General features: G+C 42.9%; 1 protein-coding gene across 1 annotated transcript in view; it reads right to left on the bottom strand.

The window, feature by feature from the left end:
* Positions 1–2,282: 2,282 nt before the first annotated feature.
* The window catches only part of ETV6 (ETS variant transcription factor 6), a 130,049-nt gene continuing 112,043 nt past the window's right edge, over positions 2,283–20,288 (bottom strand). The window contains exons 6-8 of the mRNA XM_072358681.1: positions 12,415–12,557; positions 9,491–9,591; positions 2,283–6,033 (exon numbers count right to left, since the gene is read on the bottom strand). Coding sequence (XP_072214782.1) covers positions 5,928–6,033; positions 9,491–9,591; positions 12,415–12,557 — 350 coding nt within the window. The 3' untranslated portion in view covers positions 2,283–5,927. The remainder of the gene's footprint in view (positions 6,034–9,490; positions 9,592–12,414; positions 12,558–20,288) is intronic.

Raw genomic sequence — 20,288 nt, 5'->3', positions numbered from 1 at the left:
GGGGAGCTGGGTCTCCTTAGCTTGGAGGAGACTGAGGAGTGACCTTATTAACATTTGTAAATATGTAAATGGTGAGTGATGGGAGGATGGAGCCAGGCTTATCTCAGTGTAGGGTAGAACAAGGGGCAATATGTGCGATCTGGAACACAGGAGGTTCCACATAAATATGAGAAAAAACTTCTTCACAGTGATGGTAACAGAACACTGGAACAGGCTGCCCAGAAAGGTTGTGGGGTCTCCTTCTCTGGAGACATTCAAAAGCTGCCTGGAGGCATTCCAGATGTGACCTGTTGTAGGTGTTCCTGCTCCGGCAGGGGCATTGGACTAGATGATCTTCCAGGTCCCTTCTAGTCACTGACATTCTGTGATTCTATGATTCCAAGTACTGGTGAAGGTGATTTTTTCTCCAGTCCATCTGAAGTTCCACCAGAGACACCCCTCGGGGCTGCAGCAAGCAAGCATAACACATGAGCACACTACCACTGACACTGCAGGGTCCTTCTGGAGAAAGAAGAATGGCCTTGCTTGCACATGGCCTCACGGGTGGAGCCTCATCTGGGAGAAGTAAAAATGTTTCTGCAAAGTATGACTTCAGAATGGATTTCTACATAATTAACTGCTGCAGCCAATACTTCACTGGCAGCCCCACCAAGTCCTAGGCCAAAGGCCCACTTTGCCACCCTTGCCATTTCTCTCCGGGTCATCACTGTGGAATCTGATGCAGCCATAGTCTGCAAGCATATGTACCAGCTGTCATCCTGGTGGTGGTATTGGCGCAGTAGCTCTAGAGCTGAATTAATGTTAGAATGTAAAGATGTACTGAGCATCTAGGCTGTTCCTTCGCTACAGCCCAGAAAACGTGTTCTCTAAGGTCTCTGAGTTCAAGAGGCAGCTCTGAAACTGTTGCTCAATGCAGTGACAGCCAAAAATACCAAAGATTTCCTCCATACACTTTCACCCTGCAATGTTAGCTGTTGCTTAAAGTGCACAGAAAGCTGCAATGATGTGTAGGATACACGTATTTCCTCTTCCGAAATGAAGGGAAATAGCCTGGAGGGGCAGAGTCGTGGAGCAAAACACATTGTTTCCTTCTCATGTGATGTTTTGGTTCAAAAAGGGGTTTGTTCAGTGCTTATTCTCCTTGTGTTTCAACAACATCAGTGAAAGAAAAGCAAGAAAAAATAGCAAGTGAGAAGCAGCTGATCAGATAACTCCACAGATCAGCCAGGTTGTCACGGGTCCATCCCAAGCCGTAGTTGGGATCCACATGACTTTACCCAGCACAGAGTGCCAGATGTGGCCTCACTGCCCAGATGTGGTTGTTGTGACATGGCAGCCACTACCCTGCTGCTGTACACGCTCATAGCCTGCTCAGTGTGGGAAAGGGCTCTCCAGGGAATAATGAACTGCAAGAAGTGCCTGATGCCTTGGCCATGCTGTCCCCTTGCCACTGAGAACATAAGTGTCAGTGGGATCCCTGCATCTTACCTGCTTCAATGTGAAACACAAAGATGAGGACTCCCTTTGTTGGAACAACAGCATCTTAGGGGCTTTGTTTCTGGACTGGTTTGCTAAGACAAACGCTATGGCAATTGTTACTGCTCTCAAAATTGAGCTGCTCTGTTTAGCAGGACCCAATAGATGCAACAGTTATTACAGCTCCTCACTTCTGTGCTTTCCCTCTGTATGTTCTGTGGGACAAGGGGAGACAAGCAGATGCCTCCTCCTGGCACCCGTACAGTACTCTGCTGACTGCTAAGGGTGAAGGCAAAGTAAATACTTCAAGGGACAGCATTAACTCTTCCAAACAAAGCTTCCCAGGGAAGATGCAGGCTTCACTCACACACGTTTGGGCATGGAAAGCCCGCAGGTTATCTTTCCTGATTGAAACCAGCTGCTGCTCTCTACTCAGGTACCAGACTTCTTAAAAAGAAAGGACCTTTTTTAGCAACGATTGATCCAACAAAAGGTGGTGTTCCCATTTTTGTATTAAATTTTTTCTTTATTGAGATGATGTAATTACAGGCATTTTAAAAATTATTTGCAACTCACTGGCCCTGAGATGAGGCTTTTTGTTTTTGTTTGGTTACATTCATCTGATTCAGTCCCTTAAACCCACACCTTCAACAAAGAAAGAAAGAAAGAAACCCCCCACCAGGGATGAAAAGACGAGGATTTTATTGAAAACAAAGCAAAACAAAAACAAACAAAAAGAAACCCAGAACCCCAAATCCTCAAAGTGATGCATTCTGGGTTTGCACGGGGTTGACAAAGAGATCTGCAGAATGCACACATGGGTTTGTGGATGGAGAGGCCATCAAAAGACATCCAACATCAGTCGGAAAACTGAAGAAAATATTTAGTCGTGGAGCTGCAGCACAGCCTACTTGGCTGCTTGCAGGTTGCAATGATGGTCCCACTCAGCTGCAGTGTGGAGATCCTTTGCCGAGTATTTCTTGAGCTTTGCTGAGTATTTCTTTTCCCACTTGCTAGAGTAAGAGATAGAAAGCTCGGTTGCCATGCTGACAGCAATTTCTGCACTGGGAAATCAGAAACTGGGAAGGGGGGGTGGTTTTCAGGGCTGGTCAGCGTTGCCTGTGCTAGCCTAGACACACAGCAAGTGTTTCTGTTGCCCTGAACATGAATGCAGTTTGCACTCCTCAGATCTGCCATTTGGAGGTGAAGGGGAATCTGCTTACTGCAGCTGTTGGAGCTTGTTTCTATATTTCGTAGCCACTGCTGACAACCTTGCTTACAAGACCCTAGGAACAGTTCACGTTCTGCAGGTCTCCACACAACGTCCCACAGCCTGCAGCATGCAGAGTGGCTGGAGGCCAGGCAGGGTCCACGGAACAGTCTGCTCCATGTTTGAAGGGTATTTTCTTTCTGGCTGGCCTGAGACTTGGGAGAATTTGATGACTGGGATGGAGACGTAGTTGTCCTGAGATGTCCTCACACACAAACAGGAAGGTAGTTCCCAACCTTTTTTCCCTTTGACTCGATTCTGCAAGTGATAAAGGTTGTATTTTTGGTAAAGGTGAACATTTCCTGTATTAAATTTCCCCTACAAATTTTCCCTCTGGGTGACACATGGGATTTTAGGATTCCTTGTTTTTTCCTGCCTTACCAGTGCTGAAGACAAACTGCTTACTAGCTCACCTGGAGAGCATATGGGCTTATGCTGGTTGACTACTTCCTGGCCTCTACTTCCCTACTGTGCACCTTCACCATAACAAAATCCTGTGGCTCAGCAAAGCAAAACACTTTGAATAGAAGGTACGTATTATCTTTCTTCCCCATCATCTCATAACAGCAGCTGGAGCAGTAAAAAAGATGCAGTGCATGCAGCCATCACAGCCGGACAAGTGAAGGATATCAACTGTGCTTTTTCTTTTTTTCTACTGCTGTACATCCTAAGAAACAGAAGAAGCCGTCAAGAGACTTCCTTTACATTGACACTCACTTCATCTGTCACTCACCATCTTCTCCTGAGTTACTCCTCTGATCTCCCCAGGAAGATGCATTCCGATGCCCTCTGTGCTCCTCATTCAGTTGGAGGACACAACCCCAGCTCCCAAAGCATGGCTGCAACCAAGTGCCCTTGGGTCAGTATTGTTGTGGTCCCTAGGTTTAGGGTTGGAATCATTGTGGCCCCTTTGGTTTCAGGCCTGTGAACTGGGAATCTCTCCCTGTGCCTCCATCTCATGAGCTCTAAGTATTTCAGAGCTGCAGCAGTGATGGGTCACCTGCTCACCTCTCATTCACGTGCCCTTTTTTCTGAGGCAGAAGAAGTCAAGCACTTTGTGTGCTCAGACTTCTAACACACTCTAATAAAAAGATGTGCCTGGGAAGAGCTGAGGGAGAGATGTACGCCCTGTTGCTCCTCATCAGACACTGGCTCTGCAAAACTTCTCCTTGTTATATGATGCCTATCTTTGTCCTCAACAAAGCCTTTCCTTCTGCAGTTGTGACTCAATAACGTCTTTTGTGAGACTGGGCTATCTTTGTTTAAACATACAGGCCTCTGTTCATTGCCAAGTGCTATTTTTTTCTGGGTAGATTAACCCTCTTGTTAATATGTGCTAAGATCAAACGCAGTGCTGGTTTATAGGTAATAGAAGTGCTATCATGGGAATGTACCTTATTTTTTTGGTTGAAGTTCATTACATTAATCCTTTTTAATTTTTTTTTTCCTTTTATCCATTTCTCGTATGCATTTTCCCATAAAAGAGGCTTTCTGTTTTAAATGACCCAGCGTGGACTTGCTTTCCTCCAGTAATCACATGCTTCATACGCAGTTTCTGTGTACATCTTCACACTTTGCAAGTATCATTTCTGCTCTGCATTCTTTCCATTACGTGGACCACTGCTGATGGATCACTGGATAACTGAGTGCCACAGACTTTCCTGTCACGGCAGCCCAAGCAGTGTGAAATGCAAAGGGCCAGTAGTTCCTTGAGTACTGGGCATTAAGGACTACTGAGCTTTCCAGCCCGAGCAACTAAACAGGCACGGCTCTTGCCTCCTGCAAAGCACCCTCGTGTTGCAAACCAAATAGAAGGTGTAAAAAAATAGGGCACCTTGCAAGAAAACAAAAACAAAACCAAGAAAGCAACACAGATCTGGGATTTCTTTTTTTTTTTTTTTCTGGTCTTTAAAATCACATTAAGAACAGGCAAGCTGAGACAAGATTCCTAGATGGGAAAGCTGTTGGGTGGGGAAGGGCAGGGAGGCATGGGAGGGAGAAAACCAAACTCCAAAACAAAATCAATTCCAAAGTATCACTATACCTATTTGGTTTCTAGTTCTCTACCATTGGTTTTCATATTGGTGATTCAGCTATCTCTCCAGGAGCACAAAATGATCCTGGAGTGGTTTCTGAGCAGTACAAACCATGTGAGGGGTCCCTCTGCATTCTTCTTAAGATGGAAAGTCCTTCACCCCAAAACTGCTAGCACATGTAAGGACAAAACCTTCCTTCTGTGACTTCAGATATTTTACCCTTCACTTTTTTATCAAAGCCTTTGAGCTAAAACTCTGCATTGTGCACGCTGTGGGGTTTACATATACACATATATATTTGTAGTTGCCCCTGTCCCTCTCCCCCCTCCTCCACTCTATCACCCCTTTGCTAGAGGGAGGGAAAATGTCAACATTGGTCTATTGCAGAGGTTTGCCACATTTATTTCTCCCCTCCCTGGAGCACTTAGGTGACTGGTTTTGGTCCATATGCCAGAAGTTAACAGCTACTCAAGGATTCATGAACCCAAGCTATGTTGGAATGCCATCCCAGCCTACACATGAACGGAGACTCCTCCTTGCTTGATAGATATCTGTGGTAAATTCTTTTGGTAGCTTCAGTACATTTAGCAGACACAGCACACAGAAATGGATCCAAGCAAACTAGAACCCTTGAGCAAATCCCTTGTGTGTCACTGCTGTTTCATGTGGTGTTATCTCATGAGACTTGCAAGGAAAGTAAGAACACTCTGTTCCCAAAGGAAAGCCTCCCGAAGGAAAAAAAAACCATAATCTCACATTTTGCCCTATGTGAGAAAAGGGAAGTCAAACTACATGTTTATTGGGGGGGGGGAAAAAAAAAACAACAAAAAAACAACAACAAAAAATACCCAAAGAAACAAAAAAACCAAAAACTTAAACCAAAAAGAAAGAAAGAACTCAAGGGAGACTTTGTAGGAACAGTGAAGTAGTGCGTAAGTCCAGGCTTTCTCCCATTTACTTTTCTGCCAGCACCACTTCTGCCTGTTTGTTTGTTTTGTTAAGGTGCTTCAGGTCCTGCACGGTCTTCAAGCTAAGCGGAGACCCCCACTACTGCTTCTGTGGGGTTGCTTCCCCTCCCAAACCATGCCAGCCATCCAAGCAGATGTTTCTCACATAAACCCACAGAGGTGGTGCACCAGTTCCCTTCAGCACTCATCTTCTTGGTATATTTGTTCATCCAGTGCCTGGGATTCAAGGTGCTCAAGGCGGTCTGTTCGGCCACTCATAATCTCATCTGGGGTCTTCATGAACCTGAAAGACACAGAAACAAGTGTGATTTCCCAGCGCTCTCAGCCCTCCTCTTCATAAAGATGCTGATCCCTGAGTTCTACAGCTCCCCAGGAACATCTTTCCTGTATCCTCCAATATCACTTGCTATTTCCCAGCTTCTCCGCAGCCTGCTGCCTTCTTCCCTCCTCCCTAAATGGAGAAGAATTAAAAAACAAAAACCACAAGCATTTCCTCCTGCTCCCCTTTTTACAAGCCCAAATTTTAACCAAATCCCACAGTCTTTTCCAAGACATGATGTTTTTCTTCTTCTTCCTCATATTGTTTGCTGTTGCCATGTAAGATGACGGTATGCCACACGTCCACTCACTTATGGCGTCTGGTGAAAGACATGAGAATGATCTTTATTGCCAGCACATTTCAAAGCAAAAGCACCTGCAAGGCATAGAGGCAAAAGGCTACTAGTTTGTGCTGGCTTGTGTGAAGGTGAGTGAAGGGGAATATGAAACTCTGAAGGAGCAGAGCTGGAAAGGGTCAAGGATCGAGTCAGAACAAGCTCTAGGAAATGGAAAAAGCCCCAAGAGAAAAATGTTTTGGGCTAAGCTTTAACTGAGAAAAGGGAACTGTGTGCAAAGAGAGTCTTTTCCTGTGTGATTGTAAGCAAGTTAAACTGTAGCATAGCAGCGTCCTCTGTAAATGAATGCCACAGCTCCCAGTGCTCATAGAACCAACAAGGTTGGAAAAGACCTAAAAGATAATCCAGTCCAACCATTCTCCTATTACCAATAGCTCCCGCCAAACCATGTCCATACTGATGCCCTGCTGCAGTTAAGTCTGCATAGGGCTAGAAACAGAAACTGCTTCTAAGGAGGCATGGTAGTATAGGAAATGGGAAAGGACATGTACCAGCCTGCAGGTCAGGTCTGCAGTCTTGATCATTGCCAGGGTGCTTTTGTTATACCACTGCACAGAGACAGCAAGGAAGACCTCTGCTTTTTCTTTCTGGATTTAATAGCATAGGAAAAGAGAATGGCACAGGAAGGATAAAATCCTAGCCTAAACACAAATCACTTTCCTAACTCATAAGTACTTCTGGAAAAATCAGAATGAGACATGTTTATACTGGAAGTGCTACAAAACGTGTTTTTTTTTTCATTAATGAGGTACTGGCTAACATTCAACAGTGCAAAATGTATTAATCAGGGGAGCTGATTTTACTTCAGGCTGATGATACCCTTGATATCCCGGCTCCAGTGAAAACAAAACAAACTGATATGAACCTTGTCACTATCGCTGACCCACAAAAATCAGTGCTGAAGCTCATGGGTGAGACTTGCCTCCCCTTCTGCCTTTGAGGTTATGAAGCTTCAGTCTCTCAGTCTGAAAAATCCAGAGCCTCTCAGCAAACACACAGCACGGCCTGGAACTAACCTCTTGCCTCCTCTTCTAATTTTGGAAATCATATGCACATATGCATTTAGGAAAAAGAAATTGTCTGTGACTCACTGCTGTGTCACTCCCATTTGTATGCTGGAAGAACTCTGCTGATATAAATGGTGCTATGGTGCTGAAAAACTGGCATACAGAAATAGTGAATCAGTCCCTGGCTACCCAGGGAAAGCTCATCAAAGCCTACAGGCTGTACTACTGTGCCCCGATTTAAACCTTGTGCTTGTCCTGCTATCTTGCATGAGGATGAAATCGAAAGAACAGTCCCACTGCCCTCCCTGTCTTCTGCCTTCTGCTTGTTCTGTATCCTAAATCATTTGGGAGATGGGCTGATAAGAACTGTACAGTAGAACTCTGGGTATGCCTTCTAGTCTGCGTACTAAGTCACGGTGAGGAATGCAAAGTATGGATGTTTATTACAGCATTTGAATAAATCAAAAAATAAACAACAAACAGCCCACAACTTCACGCTAATGAATAAATGGTATCTACAGTATCTGTAACCTCTCCTGTTGCAGGAGATATTCAGCCATACTACTTGAAAGCTTTGCCTCACCCCATTTTGTATCAAGCCCTCTACAGATATCTGCAGGAGACAACTGACTGCGTGTTTCTTAAAAACTCACATTTCCCATTCTTTCTGTGCTTGTGAGAAATAGCCAAGAAAGGCAAGTTAATGGCTTGATTTTTTGCAGCTGCTCTTCTTCTTCTCTTCAGATATAAATTGGTCTAAGAAAACAACATCAGTAAGTTTTTACTGGGAATTGTGCAAAAAATGCTTTGTTTTGTTTCCTCCTCCAGTTTCCAGAGGAAATGAAGTTTATATGCTCGTGTTTTATGCTGCTTCGTGACCTTTGAATCCATTGGTCATTTTGGGGCAAATCTGACAGAGGAACTGAGGTCTCCAAAGGTAGCAACTTTCTACAGTAGAGTTTAGAGAAAATAGGCAGCCTGGTGAAGGAGAGGCAGACTCCTGCTTTGTTTGTGCTCCCACCAAAGAAAAGGTTCCAAGATAAGTGCATGCATTACTCAGCATCACAGAATTCCCCCAGGAAATGTCATCTTCACACAAGGCCACACCAATCCAGGCTCCTTTGGTACCACTCCTTAGGAAGCAACTTCCATGTTTTGCCAAAAAAGAATTAAAATAACACAGTTGATTCTGCCTGTGACCTCTTCACTGGCTTTTTCCAATTTAATTCTCTCTCTAAAACGGATATCAACACGACATTCCACAGAAACCTCTTCAGCTGTACTTAGCCAATGCAATTCTGTTGGTTTCTTTTCTTAAAACAAGCTCCAAGACTGCCTTTTTATTGATATAATTTCCAAGAACATCACTGGATCCAGACAAGTAACCCAGACTGGACCCAAAGCAGTTGTTGGATTGAGTTCAGTGTTCCGTGGGTTGGGATTACGCACTAGACTCCCTTGTCTTGTCTTGTCTGCAGAGAAATGGAGTGTTTACACTTCGTTGTTTTGCAAGTTGTACCCAAGTTCATAGAGAAACTCCCTGCTTCATGCTGTTTAGGGCCCTATTTCCTTACATTCTTGGTCATATCATCAAATTTGATGCTTCAGGTTTTATTTACAGCTCCTGCAGGTTCCTCTCTTCCTTGAGGGCACCTCTACTAAGATGTGTTCATCAGCACTTCCCTTCTGCGATGTTGATGCTCCTGAGGAAACATCAGATCCCCACTTAAGTGCTTGCCAGCAGCTGTATCTGAGAAGTTGAATGTGGACCGGACTTTACAGGAGTCTGGATGAGATCACAAATCATATAGCTAAAGTCTTAAAAAATAGCGGGGCCTGCTTGAAGTGAGTGAAAGACACTTCTATTGACTCCACCAATAACTTGAAAAGGCCTGTATTTTTCTAAAATGGCGTGCTTGCCTTGAAAGCTGGGAAGCACTGGTCAAAACAGCTTTTCAATAATGTTCTGACTGCGGCAATGAAGTATCACACATGCAATTCCATCTTCCACCTTCAAAACTGAATTGTTCTTAGGGTAAAAGATAATAAAAAAGATTACCTGAACAAAAGCCTTTGTCCTGGCTCCTTCCGGATAATATTTAGTTTGTAGTAATGGCGTAGGGCTCTGGACATTTTCTCATAAGTCATATTTGTTCTGTTCTGTATTTTTCAAAAGAAAAGGGGAAAATGTGGTGAGATGACTCATTTAAACCTTCCTAAGCCCCCAGATGAATTGCAGAACTATCACAAGCTAGCTAAAATAACCAGGTCTGGTCAAGAAATCACGTTTCATTATTCTGCTGTTTGCAGGCCCATCCTGTGCCTCCAGCCCTCATCGGGATAAATTTCTACATCACTTTTCATACAAGGCAATGTAAGAGAGAAAGTCTACCAAAAATTCCAAATGAGGTCTTTCTACAGTTTCTTGGATGGCATAAAACAAAAGGCTTCATCAACCACAAAAAGAGACTCTAGATGGAGATGCTCGCTCTACGTGGATATGTGACAGGCCTGTTCTTAATGAAACCACCTTTTCTAAAATGTAAGAACAGCGGCTAATAGACTGCATTTGTCAGCAATCCTTGCTAAGAGCGCTGCTCCTCTGGGATTCTCCTCCATTAACTAGTTAATGCTTACAGAGTACTGTGGAGATTGAGAGCCTGTTTGTCCTCTCCTTACAGGGGTGTAAATCAAGAAGCCCAATAGGTTGTACATCTGCCACTGTGGCAGAGCCTCCCCTTCCTTTTGGAAACTGTTGACCCCACAGCCAGAGCACTGTGGAGTGACTGAGGTATGGCCCTGCTCAAGGCAGCAGGGACAGGCACAGGCAGAGCTATTAAGTGGCAGCTGCAGTAACACTTGCCAGGCTACATCTGCATGAAGAGCATATTTTTTTTTTGTACAAAGAGCACTGGTTACCACACTGGCAAAGAAACTCCTAGTTGAGAGGGCACCATACTGACAAAGCCATGTTTGCATGAGTATAGGGCTGCTGCCCTGCCGTAGGCAAAACAAGCCAAACTAGCAGAAGCATGCTTTTAGTCTGTGAGCCCTGATGGTAAGAGTTTGGCTTGGCGCAGCAGTGTCGGTGCAGGATCATGCACAAGTCTGTAGTGTTCAGCTAGATATATTAAATGAGGCTGAAATGCCTATCTAAAATGGCCCTGAGGTCCTGCCTTGACCTCAGCTGCTCTGCTAAGGAAAGCCTTATTAAGAGCTCCTGTAGTAATTAAGCATGAAGATTGTCAAAGGTTTCTCTGCAAAATCTAGACTCTGATCATTTGGAAGACCCCTGAAATACTGTATATATGTGCTCTTCCCATTTCTTATATGCTAAAAGCTACTGTGTCCCAAGTGACTAGTAATTTAAGTAGCTTCAATTTTAGACATTTAAAACAAGACCTGATGGCAAGACTTGATTATTGGCATGGAGGTGAGGTAAAAGCAGAACTCTTCATTCCCAGTACCACAGCCCAAAACCTCTAAAAGAGGTGCAACTCATGTCACAAGAGAAAAATTTGACCTTATCAACATTTTAGGCCATGTACACTCGTGTACAGAATCACAGAATGGTTGGGGTTGGAACGCACTTCTGGAGATCATCTAGTCCAACCCCTCAAAGTGGGGACAACTAGAGCTGGTCCTTGGACCAGTTTCTATTCTGGCTTTGAATATGTCCAAGAAACTCCAAGAATGGAGACTCTAGTCTCCCTGAGCAACCTGTCCCACCATCTGACCACTTTCCTGGCAAAAACATTCCAAACATAGGGACATTCCTCCCCAGGTGTGAAACTCTGCATTTCCTCTTATTAGGTTTTGTGAGATTCTCTGTGTACCCTTCTCTAAGTGCAGGTCTGTCTTGCGCAGCAGCACAACCCTGTGGGGGGATCAACCACTCTTCTCAGCTGCTAGGCTTTTTTTTGAAGTATCAGCTGAAAACTTGCTGAGGGTGCATTCTGTCCCATCATCCATGTCATTAATGAACATGTTAAGCAGTATTGACTCCATAATCAATCCTCTGCATAGTACCACTAATAACTGGGTTTTGTGCTGTTGATTACAGTCATTTCAGACAAGCAGTTCAACTAGTTTTCAGTTTACTTTGCTGTTGTCCTTTCTAGTCTATACTTCATTTGTTTGTCTGAGGATATAATAGAAGTGACAGTCTCAAAAGCCTTTCTAAAGTCAAGATAACCAATATCTACTGTTCTCTCTGCCTCCACTGAGCTAGTCATTTCATCATAGTTCATTAATCCCTAGTTGGTCACATTGGTCAAGCACAGTTTCTCTTTTATAAACCTGTGCTGATTGTAAAAACATGATTGTAGTCTTATGCATACATTCATAAAGATATGAGCATGTATCTGTACTCATACAGATATATCTGTACATACTCAGCTCCAAACTGCAAGTATCAGTAACTCTTTTCCAGTGAACAAAGCGGAATCAACCTCTTACAAAGAAATGCATAATCCTACAGCATTTGCTGTCAATCACAAGACAGAAGCCTTTCTTTTTGTGAAATCTGAGCATAAAGGGACACAGAAAGGAAGCTCCTGCTGAGGGGTTGTACACACCTCCTTTCAGACCACATCTTAACCAGAACATCCTTAGCATCAGGTTTTGGGAAGAAATGAGATGTTTAGAGAGAGAAGGACCGTTCACTCCTGCATTTCTCATAATTTTATCATTAAATACATTTACAACTAAATGCCTTTGAACCAAACCAACAGGTTCTTCATGTGAAGGGTAAGTTTTAGTGCTTGAGGTTGGATGCTTTACACCTCTATTGTAAGTACAATGAAAGATTATAACCTTCCAGGAGTGGTTTATATGCGCACGCTTCCTTCCTTTTCCCTTGTTCATACCGCACATGATGTCATGATGTAGAATATTGACAGCACAAAACCATGACAATAAGTAAATCCTGTGATGTTATAAAAGATGCTGCGCCATAGGAGGAAAAATACACTGCTCCCTTACCTTGTGGTTTCCCCACAGCCGGGCCAGCCCATTGGGATCCACTATCCGAAAAATTTTGGATTCCTTGTCTTCCCATCGGATGAAATTTTCGTACCGGCTGTCAGAAAGCAGCTGATAAACATAATCCCAAAGCAACCTACAGTCTGTGAAAAGAGAAGAAAGAAAATACTGTGTTTTTTTTTTTCTTGGAATTAATTCTGGGAAATTCTGAGCTGATATCTAGTGAAAGAACAGTGAGGGTTAGGGCTGAAACAGCTTCTGCAATCAGAAATGCAGATAGCTTGGTTTTTATTGACAAATATCTGCAAAATGTTCTGTAATATATACCTTCTTCTGATGCATCCTAATCCTCCTGCCACTGACTGAGCACCTTTATCACATTACAAGCTGTGTGAAATGACCTGCTGATCTTAGCTGGGTGTTTGCTATTGTAGTGACGCACATAAAACCACCACAGTTGGCCCTGGTGCTGTTTCAGGCTGTTTCAGTGGGAAAATCAACAATCCGCAACCTGCTTTCCCTGCTTGAGGCTGCTCCTTTCTGTGTCAGCTACAGGGGTCTGAGGGATGGGCAATGCTGAAGCTTTCCTTTTAAACAGAGAATTTCGCTGTTCCATGTCACATAAAAATGATGCCTCCTATCATTTTTCAATTTGATTTTTGTTTTTTACAGTTCCTGAAAAAAAAAACAACATACAAGTATTATAATTACTTGAGTGCTATTGAGAGGTTAAATACTTTCTATTTGGATAACTGAATTCAAATTTCCTCTTGACAAACACTCTTTAGGTCACTAATTAAAGGTCTAAGAGATACTTTAAGTTATAGTTTAGTGTTTTTCAGTTTCACAGCAGTCTCTTGAGACAGGGGAAGCCAAGAGCTGCGTTGCTCCTACTTCCCGCTTACAACGTGTGTGTGCAGAACTAACTATGAAATACAGAAAGCAAATTGTACAGAGCAAGAGGTTCTGCTTCTGTCAGAAACAACGGTGTTCTTATAGATAAACTGGCTATATCACTCAGCTGGAGATGTTGTATTTCACTTTGAAAGCAAAACCTGAGACAAAATGTCTGAGATGCAGCTTGTTGCGGTAGTTAAGAGGACTGGGAACTAAAGACATCTAGATTCTAGGTGCTAAAATGGATTCTTGCCAGCCTGTCTATTCCTGTCTGTCTTGGTCTGGTATGTTTTACAATGGGGATATGATGATATGTTCAGTCTGAGAATATAAAATGCTTTTTGAAAAGGCATATGAATAATACATTCAATGAGTGTACCTGAAGTGGTTAGAGATATTAACATTATTGATGGCATTTCCCACTTTCAAACTGTTATCTCTGAAACCCATACTGTCTCTAAAGAAGGTATAAGAAAGGAAGGAGAACATTCTGAAGGACCTGGACCTAGGATCTGAGAAATAATTCTCTCCCACTCATTCCCTGATGACCAGCCTAGACTGGCCCTTTCTCTTTGCAGGGCTGCACAGAAACTTTCCCCTTGCCCCAGCTTGCATACTTGGTCCAGTTACCTACACCAAGGCTGCAAATACAAAGCAGGTAGCTGGCTAAAACTAAATGCTGTGATGTTGAATGCTGCTGCTTCTAACATGCTGTACAGCTGTACACGAGTGATTACTATCAGCTTTCCACTAGTAATGTTTCACACAAATATATTTAATCTCTTAGACATGCATTCATTTGAAAAAAAAACCCTTCTTTTCTAGATTTCATTTACAAGGAATGAGGGAAGATAGATAATATTGCTGCAGCGTTTTGAGCCTTTTAATAATGTGGGAAGTGCTTAGGTAATATGGTAGGAAGAACCCACGTAAGTAGTTTCTTGACAATTCATTTCTGAGCTCTTTCACTGAAAGGCTATATAGGAAAAAAAAGGATCAGGAATCTTAAGTAAGACAATTAAAAATCTTTAAACACCACTTTTCCTTCTTCAGTTCTACTGGCTCTGACTCCTCATGGTATATTTCACCAAACGATCAGAGTTGCACTGTAATACTGTTCCATTCAAAAATCTACCATTTTTTTTCCCCTGAAGATCTTCATGTTTACTTCACTAAAATCGCTGTGAAGGTGATATGATTTCCTAGGCCAGCAACGAATCACTGACCAAAGCCACACAAGCCATCAGCAGCCAACAAGTTACCACATGGAAAACTCACTTCCCATCTGCCAACTGGACACCAAACAGATGTGCCCCAAAAAACAACTTACACTTCTGCAGTTGGGTAGCAAACAACTGTTACTGGAGTTGGATTTGAGGGTGGCAGAAATGGTGCTTTGGCCAAGAGAAGTTTCTAGAGTTCAGAGGGGCTGAATTAGGGCAGAGCAGGAGACTCACACTGATCTCCAATAAACAAGGAGCTAGGAAAATCCTCCCCATAGGCATGCTTCAGGGCATATTTCAGTCCGTTAACCAGGAATGTATATGAATAATTCTGGCTTCTGCTGAGGCTTAAAGGTCCAAACAGAGCTAAAAACCTGTAGTATGCTCAGTCATGCTCCAGCTCATCTCTCCAGAGGTCTGTTTTGCCTTTTGGTCAAGCCACAAATTTATTAGAAACTTGTGGGGAGAGGAAAGATATGTAGTTCCGTGGCTGAAGCAGTGCTTTCACACTGTGTTAGGAAGAGATGCTGAGGTGCTGGTACATGGCCTCAGCATGGGAGTGCTATATGGTGTCAAGTGTCCCACTGTCAGTCATTTGGGTTTGATGGTGTCACTATTGCCAGTCCTAGGAGAGACCTTCCTTGGTGCCACTAGAGGGATGGCACTCCCACACAAACATGTGAACATCAGACTTATTATATTTTATTATATTATCTTGCATATCAAAATGCAACCTGTAGTAGAAATCGTCTGATTATATTAACTTACAAATAATACTTAAAGTTCTGCAGAGATATCATTTGACCCAAACTTTACATTCAGCTCATTATTTGCAATCTGCAATGTTATTCACGAGCAACAGAATATTGCTGTAACTATGCTTCAGCATATTTCCAACACAACTCTTGCTGAAGGGAATGGCAGACTCTTCAAGTCCCCTGTGCAGTTGCCCTGGAAAGAGTTTTAGGAACCTGATATGTTCTTAAAAGCTGACTAGAACTGTGTGAACTGTGAGCATCACACTATGTCATGGCTGCACATTCACCTAAGTGAGACTTAAAAAGAAATTCAAACATAATAGCTTTGGTTATTTTTCATTGGCTACCTCTGCTTCACATAAGCACCCTCTGCTCTTCTTTCACAAAAACAAGACAGCACAGAAAAGTCAGACCAAGATATCTGTGTGGCAAATTATTGGACTAACAACAGAGTTTCAGACTTTCAGAAGAGGACGCATTCAAGTGAAAATCCGTTTTTGTTGTTCACTTAATTTTTACAATGGATCCAGGCTTTAAAATTAATGTTCCTCACATAAGAACTCAGATTTGAATCTTGAGATCCATACAAGAAAGTCCCAAGCAATCAAGGGCCTCATCCCATATTCTAAACCAACTGAGCTGCTCAGACTTGCAGAGGCATTTACCAGGATGATGAAATTTGCAAGAAAACCAAACCAAAACAACAACAACAACAAAACATACCACTGAAGTATGTTAGGTCTTTAAATCCCTGTTTGCTTCAACAGGAAAATAGAAAATTCTTGAAAATTCTGCTTGGCTCCCATGAGTTATAAGCTAAAAGATACACTTGTCAATCAACAAACTATACAACTAAGTTGCAATAATGAGCTGGCATGTATCAATTCAACAGCGTTTTTTGTGTCTCCATACACTGCCAACAGGAAACAAAAAGCATTTAACTTGGTAGCTTGGTAGCACTTTGTGGAATACTTGCATCAGTTTGCCTTAATACTGGTTGCAAACGGTAGAACTTTATTGATATGAACACATTCAGTGGATTTTCTTTTCTGTCTTTAATCATAAATGATTACAGCCTGAATACCTTTCTCCACAGATTGCAAGTTAAGTAAAATAAAAGAGTCAGGAGGGGTCTCCCTGACTGACAGAGGAGCAGCAACTAAATCACAGAACCATAGAATCATTTGAGTTGGAAAGGACCTCTAAAGGTCACCTAGCCCAACTTCCATGCAATGAACAGGGAAAGCTACAGCTAGACCAGGCTGCTCAGAGATCAGAGATCAAGCCTGACCTTGAATATTTCCAAGGATGGGGCACCTACCACCTCTCTGGTGGCAACCTGTGCCACCAAGCAACTGTATAAAAGTACTCATTTACACCCATTGCCTGTGGCCTGCCCAGAGCCCTCTCTCCACTACTGACTGGAGTGCACTACTCCTCAGCTCACTCCCAGGCAGCTCTAAGGCAAATGGCTCATGCCTGGCCAGGTTCCGGGGGCTGCATGTGATGCTCTTCACCCTGTGTCCTGTTCCTACCCACCCACCGTGGGGAGCAGATTCTTTGGGCTCCACCTCACTGCTGAGTGTGTCACGGCCATATGCTGTGTGCCAGGTTGCAGGTGGAGTGGTGAGGGGCCAAGCAGTTTCTCTAGCTCCACATCCTCCTCCTCCATGTTCATCTCCACCACTGCCCACCACCTCCTTCCACTACCCTTCACAACCTGCCTGTGGTGGCTGTGAATGCCTCCAGGAAACCTAAGTCACTTCTTTGGCTAATAGAAGGCCTCCAAATCAGCAGCTGAATGGCACTACAGGGTGTGTGTTAACTACTGAGCTACAGCAAGAAAGCAAAAGGATGTTTCTGAGGCCCAGCAAGTTTAAAAGTGTGTGAGATTCAATAAGGGAATTGATTCTGGGCTGGTATCTAAATTGTTTGGGCATGCTGCTTATTATGGCTTACTTAGAGAGAATGTCTGTGTAGCACAAGGAAACATCATTTCCCCCCTAACACACACTTACTTTTTGTTTAAGTGAACTCAGATGGTTGAAATTTGTACAGTCTGAAACTAAAGGGATTTTATTGAAGAGAGAGCTGGGACAGAGAGGCTTTAAGGCAATGCAGTAACGAACACCCCAGCCAAAGTGGGAAGGTGGTGAATTGCTGCAGCCATGCAGCAGGGCTTCTGAAAGCAGATGTTTCCACATTCCACCATTTTCTCAGCTGTACTCTTCAGCAAGACTGAGGTATGTAATTAGCTAGGAATTAGGGCAAGCTATATCTTCAAATGGAGAGGAATGGATAGAACTTTCTTCCTGCCGTTAATGTTTCTAGGGGGATTTTTATACTTATGCACAAGGAAGAGAGAAGTTGTAGTTAGCTGGCTCCCAAAACATCCTCCATAAAGACTGCCCTACTTGAGCAAAAGGCACTTAAGCTAGTAACAGCCATGTACTGTAAAGCCCTAAGCTCAGCTGAGCTGCAGGAAAGCCTAAGGGCTGCCTGCCCGTCCAGCCCCCAGGCTGCTGCTTGGCTACCTGGGCTGATGGGAGACACAGGAAAACAAAGTGGTGGCAGAGCTCTGGAGAGGGCAAGTGAGAAGACACACAGAGCGTTGGGGGTTTGAGGGACAAAATCAGCAGCAGCCTTGCCTCCTCACTCTAGTTTTAAGGCTCTTTTCCATGAGGCAGAAGCACCCAAGCTTCAGCCACTCCTTCTTGGCATAGTAAAACTCAGTTTCTCCTTTTCAGTTTCTCAGCTCTTCTGGCTCAGAAGCTGTTTACTGCCCACATTTATAACACTCCTTTCAGCAATGTTACAAAAAAGAGTAGACATAGTATTGTTGAGAATCCCTTATGACAGTCAAATGGTCATTATATGACTGAAGCCATGGATTACAAATTCTTCTTTTAAATATCCTTTAAGTCTACGGGCAGTCTTCTGAATACACACCTAAAGGAACTCTGGCATATAAACAATCCCTAATGGCTACATGATGGCAATTCCTTAGACTTAAAATACCGTATCATCATGATCTGTACGTTCAACATTATTGATTTGAGGTTCGTAACATTTTGATACTTGTCTAACCATTAAGAAATGACTTCTCTGGTACACGTTTTCCAAGACAGACACACAACTGGCAGTCTTGATATTGCAGTGGTGAGATAATTCTTAAATCTGCACCCTCTTAGACTAAACAATACTGCTAACAATATAGGCATGGATGTGCTAAAGACCTTTTTTGTTCAGAATCATTCTTCTGCAATGCAATATTCCCTAAAATATACACCGCATCTAAGAACTTTGTTGTTTGTGAAACCCAAGACAAAGAAGTAGAGCTACCTCTCTTCACATATCAACTACAAAATCCATCTCTTAAACACAGAAACATTCCACACAACCCATCTACAGCTTTCCCCGGAGATCATTATATAAAATGCATTAAACATGGCTGTTGACTTACTTGGAAACAAACATGGCTTTAAGACATCGTGCCAAAGTAATCATACTCCCTCTGACATCAGCTGATGTTCTACTCCTTGTTGAGTAGGTTAGCCTAAAAATTCTCCAGCATATGATTATCATTTGACTTAAATGGTTCTGTGACTTCTACTAGCTGGAAAGTTTTCCCTAGCTTGAGTCCCATTTTTTACAAGGTGATTTGTACTTCAGCTGCATTTGTTCCCAGAGAAGTAAAGATCATACGAACAGCTGTCCACAAGTGAGACTAATGGCAGAGCATATCCAGAATTAATTGTTATTCTGGTTTCCATAGGCACACCTGAAGTGTGGTTAAGATAGCTAACATGGTTATACTTACGGTATTGAAACTGAACTGGTAAATGGCCATAGCTGCTCAGAGGAAAATATCTCAATCTCCCTTCCATTTTTTTTCTCCCTTCCTCCTGCTGCCTACCTCATGCTGGGTCTTATTTTGTTAGATTTCCGTATGTGTTAATTCATTCAAATAGGAGAAAACAAACCCTGCAAAAATCACTGGCCTGCTTTCTGCTATTTGAGAGCTGAATCTGTTTGCAGGAAGATCTGGTAAATGCTGCTGCCAGCACAAAAGAAGGCAGCAAGACTACACTGGCAGAGTTGACAAGGTGGAAAGAGGGAGAGGCCCGTAGAAGGTGTCTGCAGATCTTCAGTCTACAGTCTGTGATCTATCCCCTTGTTTGAGAAGAGGGCACTACTTTGGAGCATCTGGATTTGTTTAAACTGTAGCCAGAAACAAGAAATCATTAAGGTTGATGGTTGTCCACCTGAATGAAAAAACAAAGGTTGGGAGAGAACTCCTGAGTCATAGAATCACAGAATGTCCTGTGTTGAAAATGATCATACTGATAGTCTAATTTCAAACCCCCCTGCCATGTGCAGGGTCATCAACCACTAGACCAGGCTGCCCAGAGCCACATCCATCCTGGGTGCTACATCCAGCCTTAAGTCTTGGCTCCTGACTTGTTTTAGGATTGCCATAGAGTTAAGCTCCAACAGCATTTTAACCATATCCTCAACTGTGCAACAGACAGAGCTTTCTGCACAAGCCAAATGGACCTTGGCTATCAAATTGGTACATGATGCTCACCAGGTTGGCTGATATTATAATTCATTTCAAGGTACGGTGACAATGATTTTATCAGCTTTCCTTTCCTACACAAATAGAGAAGGATGAAAATTAAAGCTTTGGTGGCAAATGACAGTACAAGCAGAAAGAAATGCTACAGTAGGGTTACTGTTGTGCTGATACAGTTAGGAGCAATACAGTCTCAACATCTAAGTACATAACAAACTTATTTTAGAAGTCAAAACTACAAAAAAAAAAAAAAGAAGTAAATAAATCTCACAAATAAGGGGTTAAATGGCTCTGAGGACTGTGGGGTGCTAAAGCATTAATGCTATATAGTAATCTGTGTCCAGGTTACAAAGAGAGGAAAGGTTTTCTTTCCATTAATGTTGGCTGCTGTTAGAAGCAGGATGGTAAGCTGATGCAGTA

Source organism: Excalfactoria chinensis, chromosome 1, assembly GCF_039878825.1.
Source record: "Excalfactoria chinensis isolate bCotChi1 chromosome 1, bCotChi1.hap2, whole genome shotgun sequence".
NCBI lineage: Eukaryota > Metazoa > Chordata > Aves > Galliformes > Phasianidae > Excalfactoria > Excalfactoria chinensis.
This window is presented reverse-complemented; position numbering and strand designations above follow the sequence as displayed.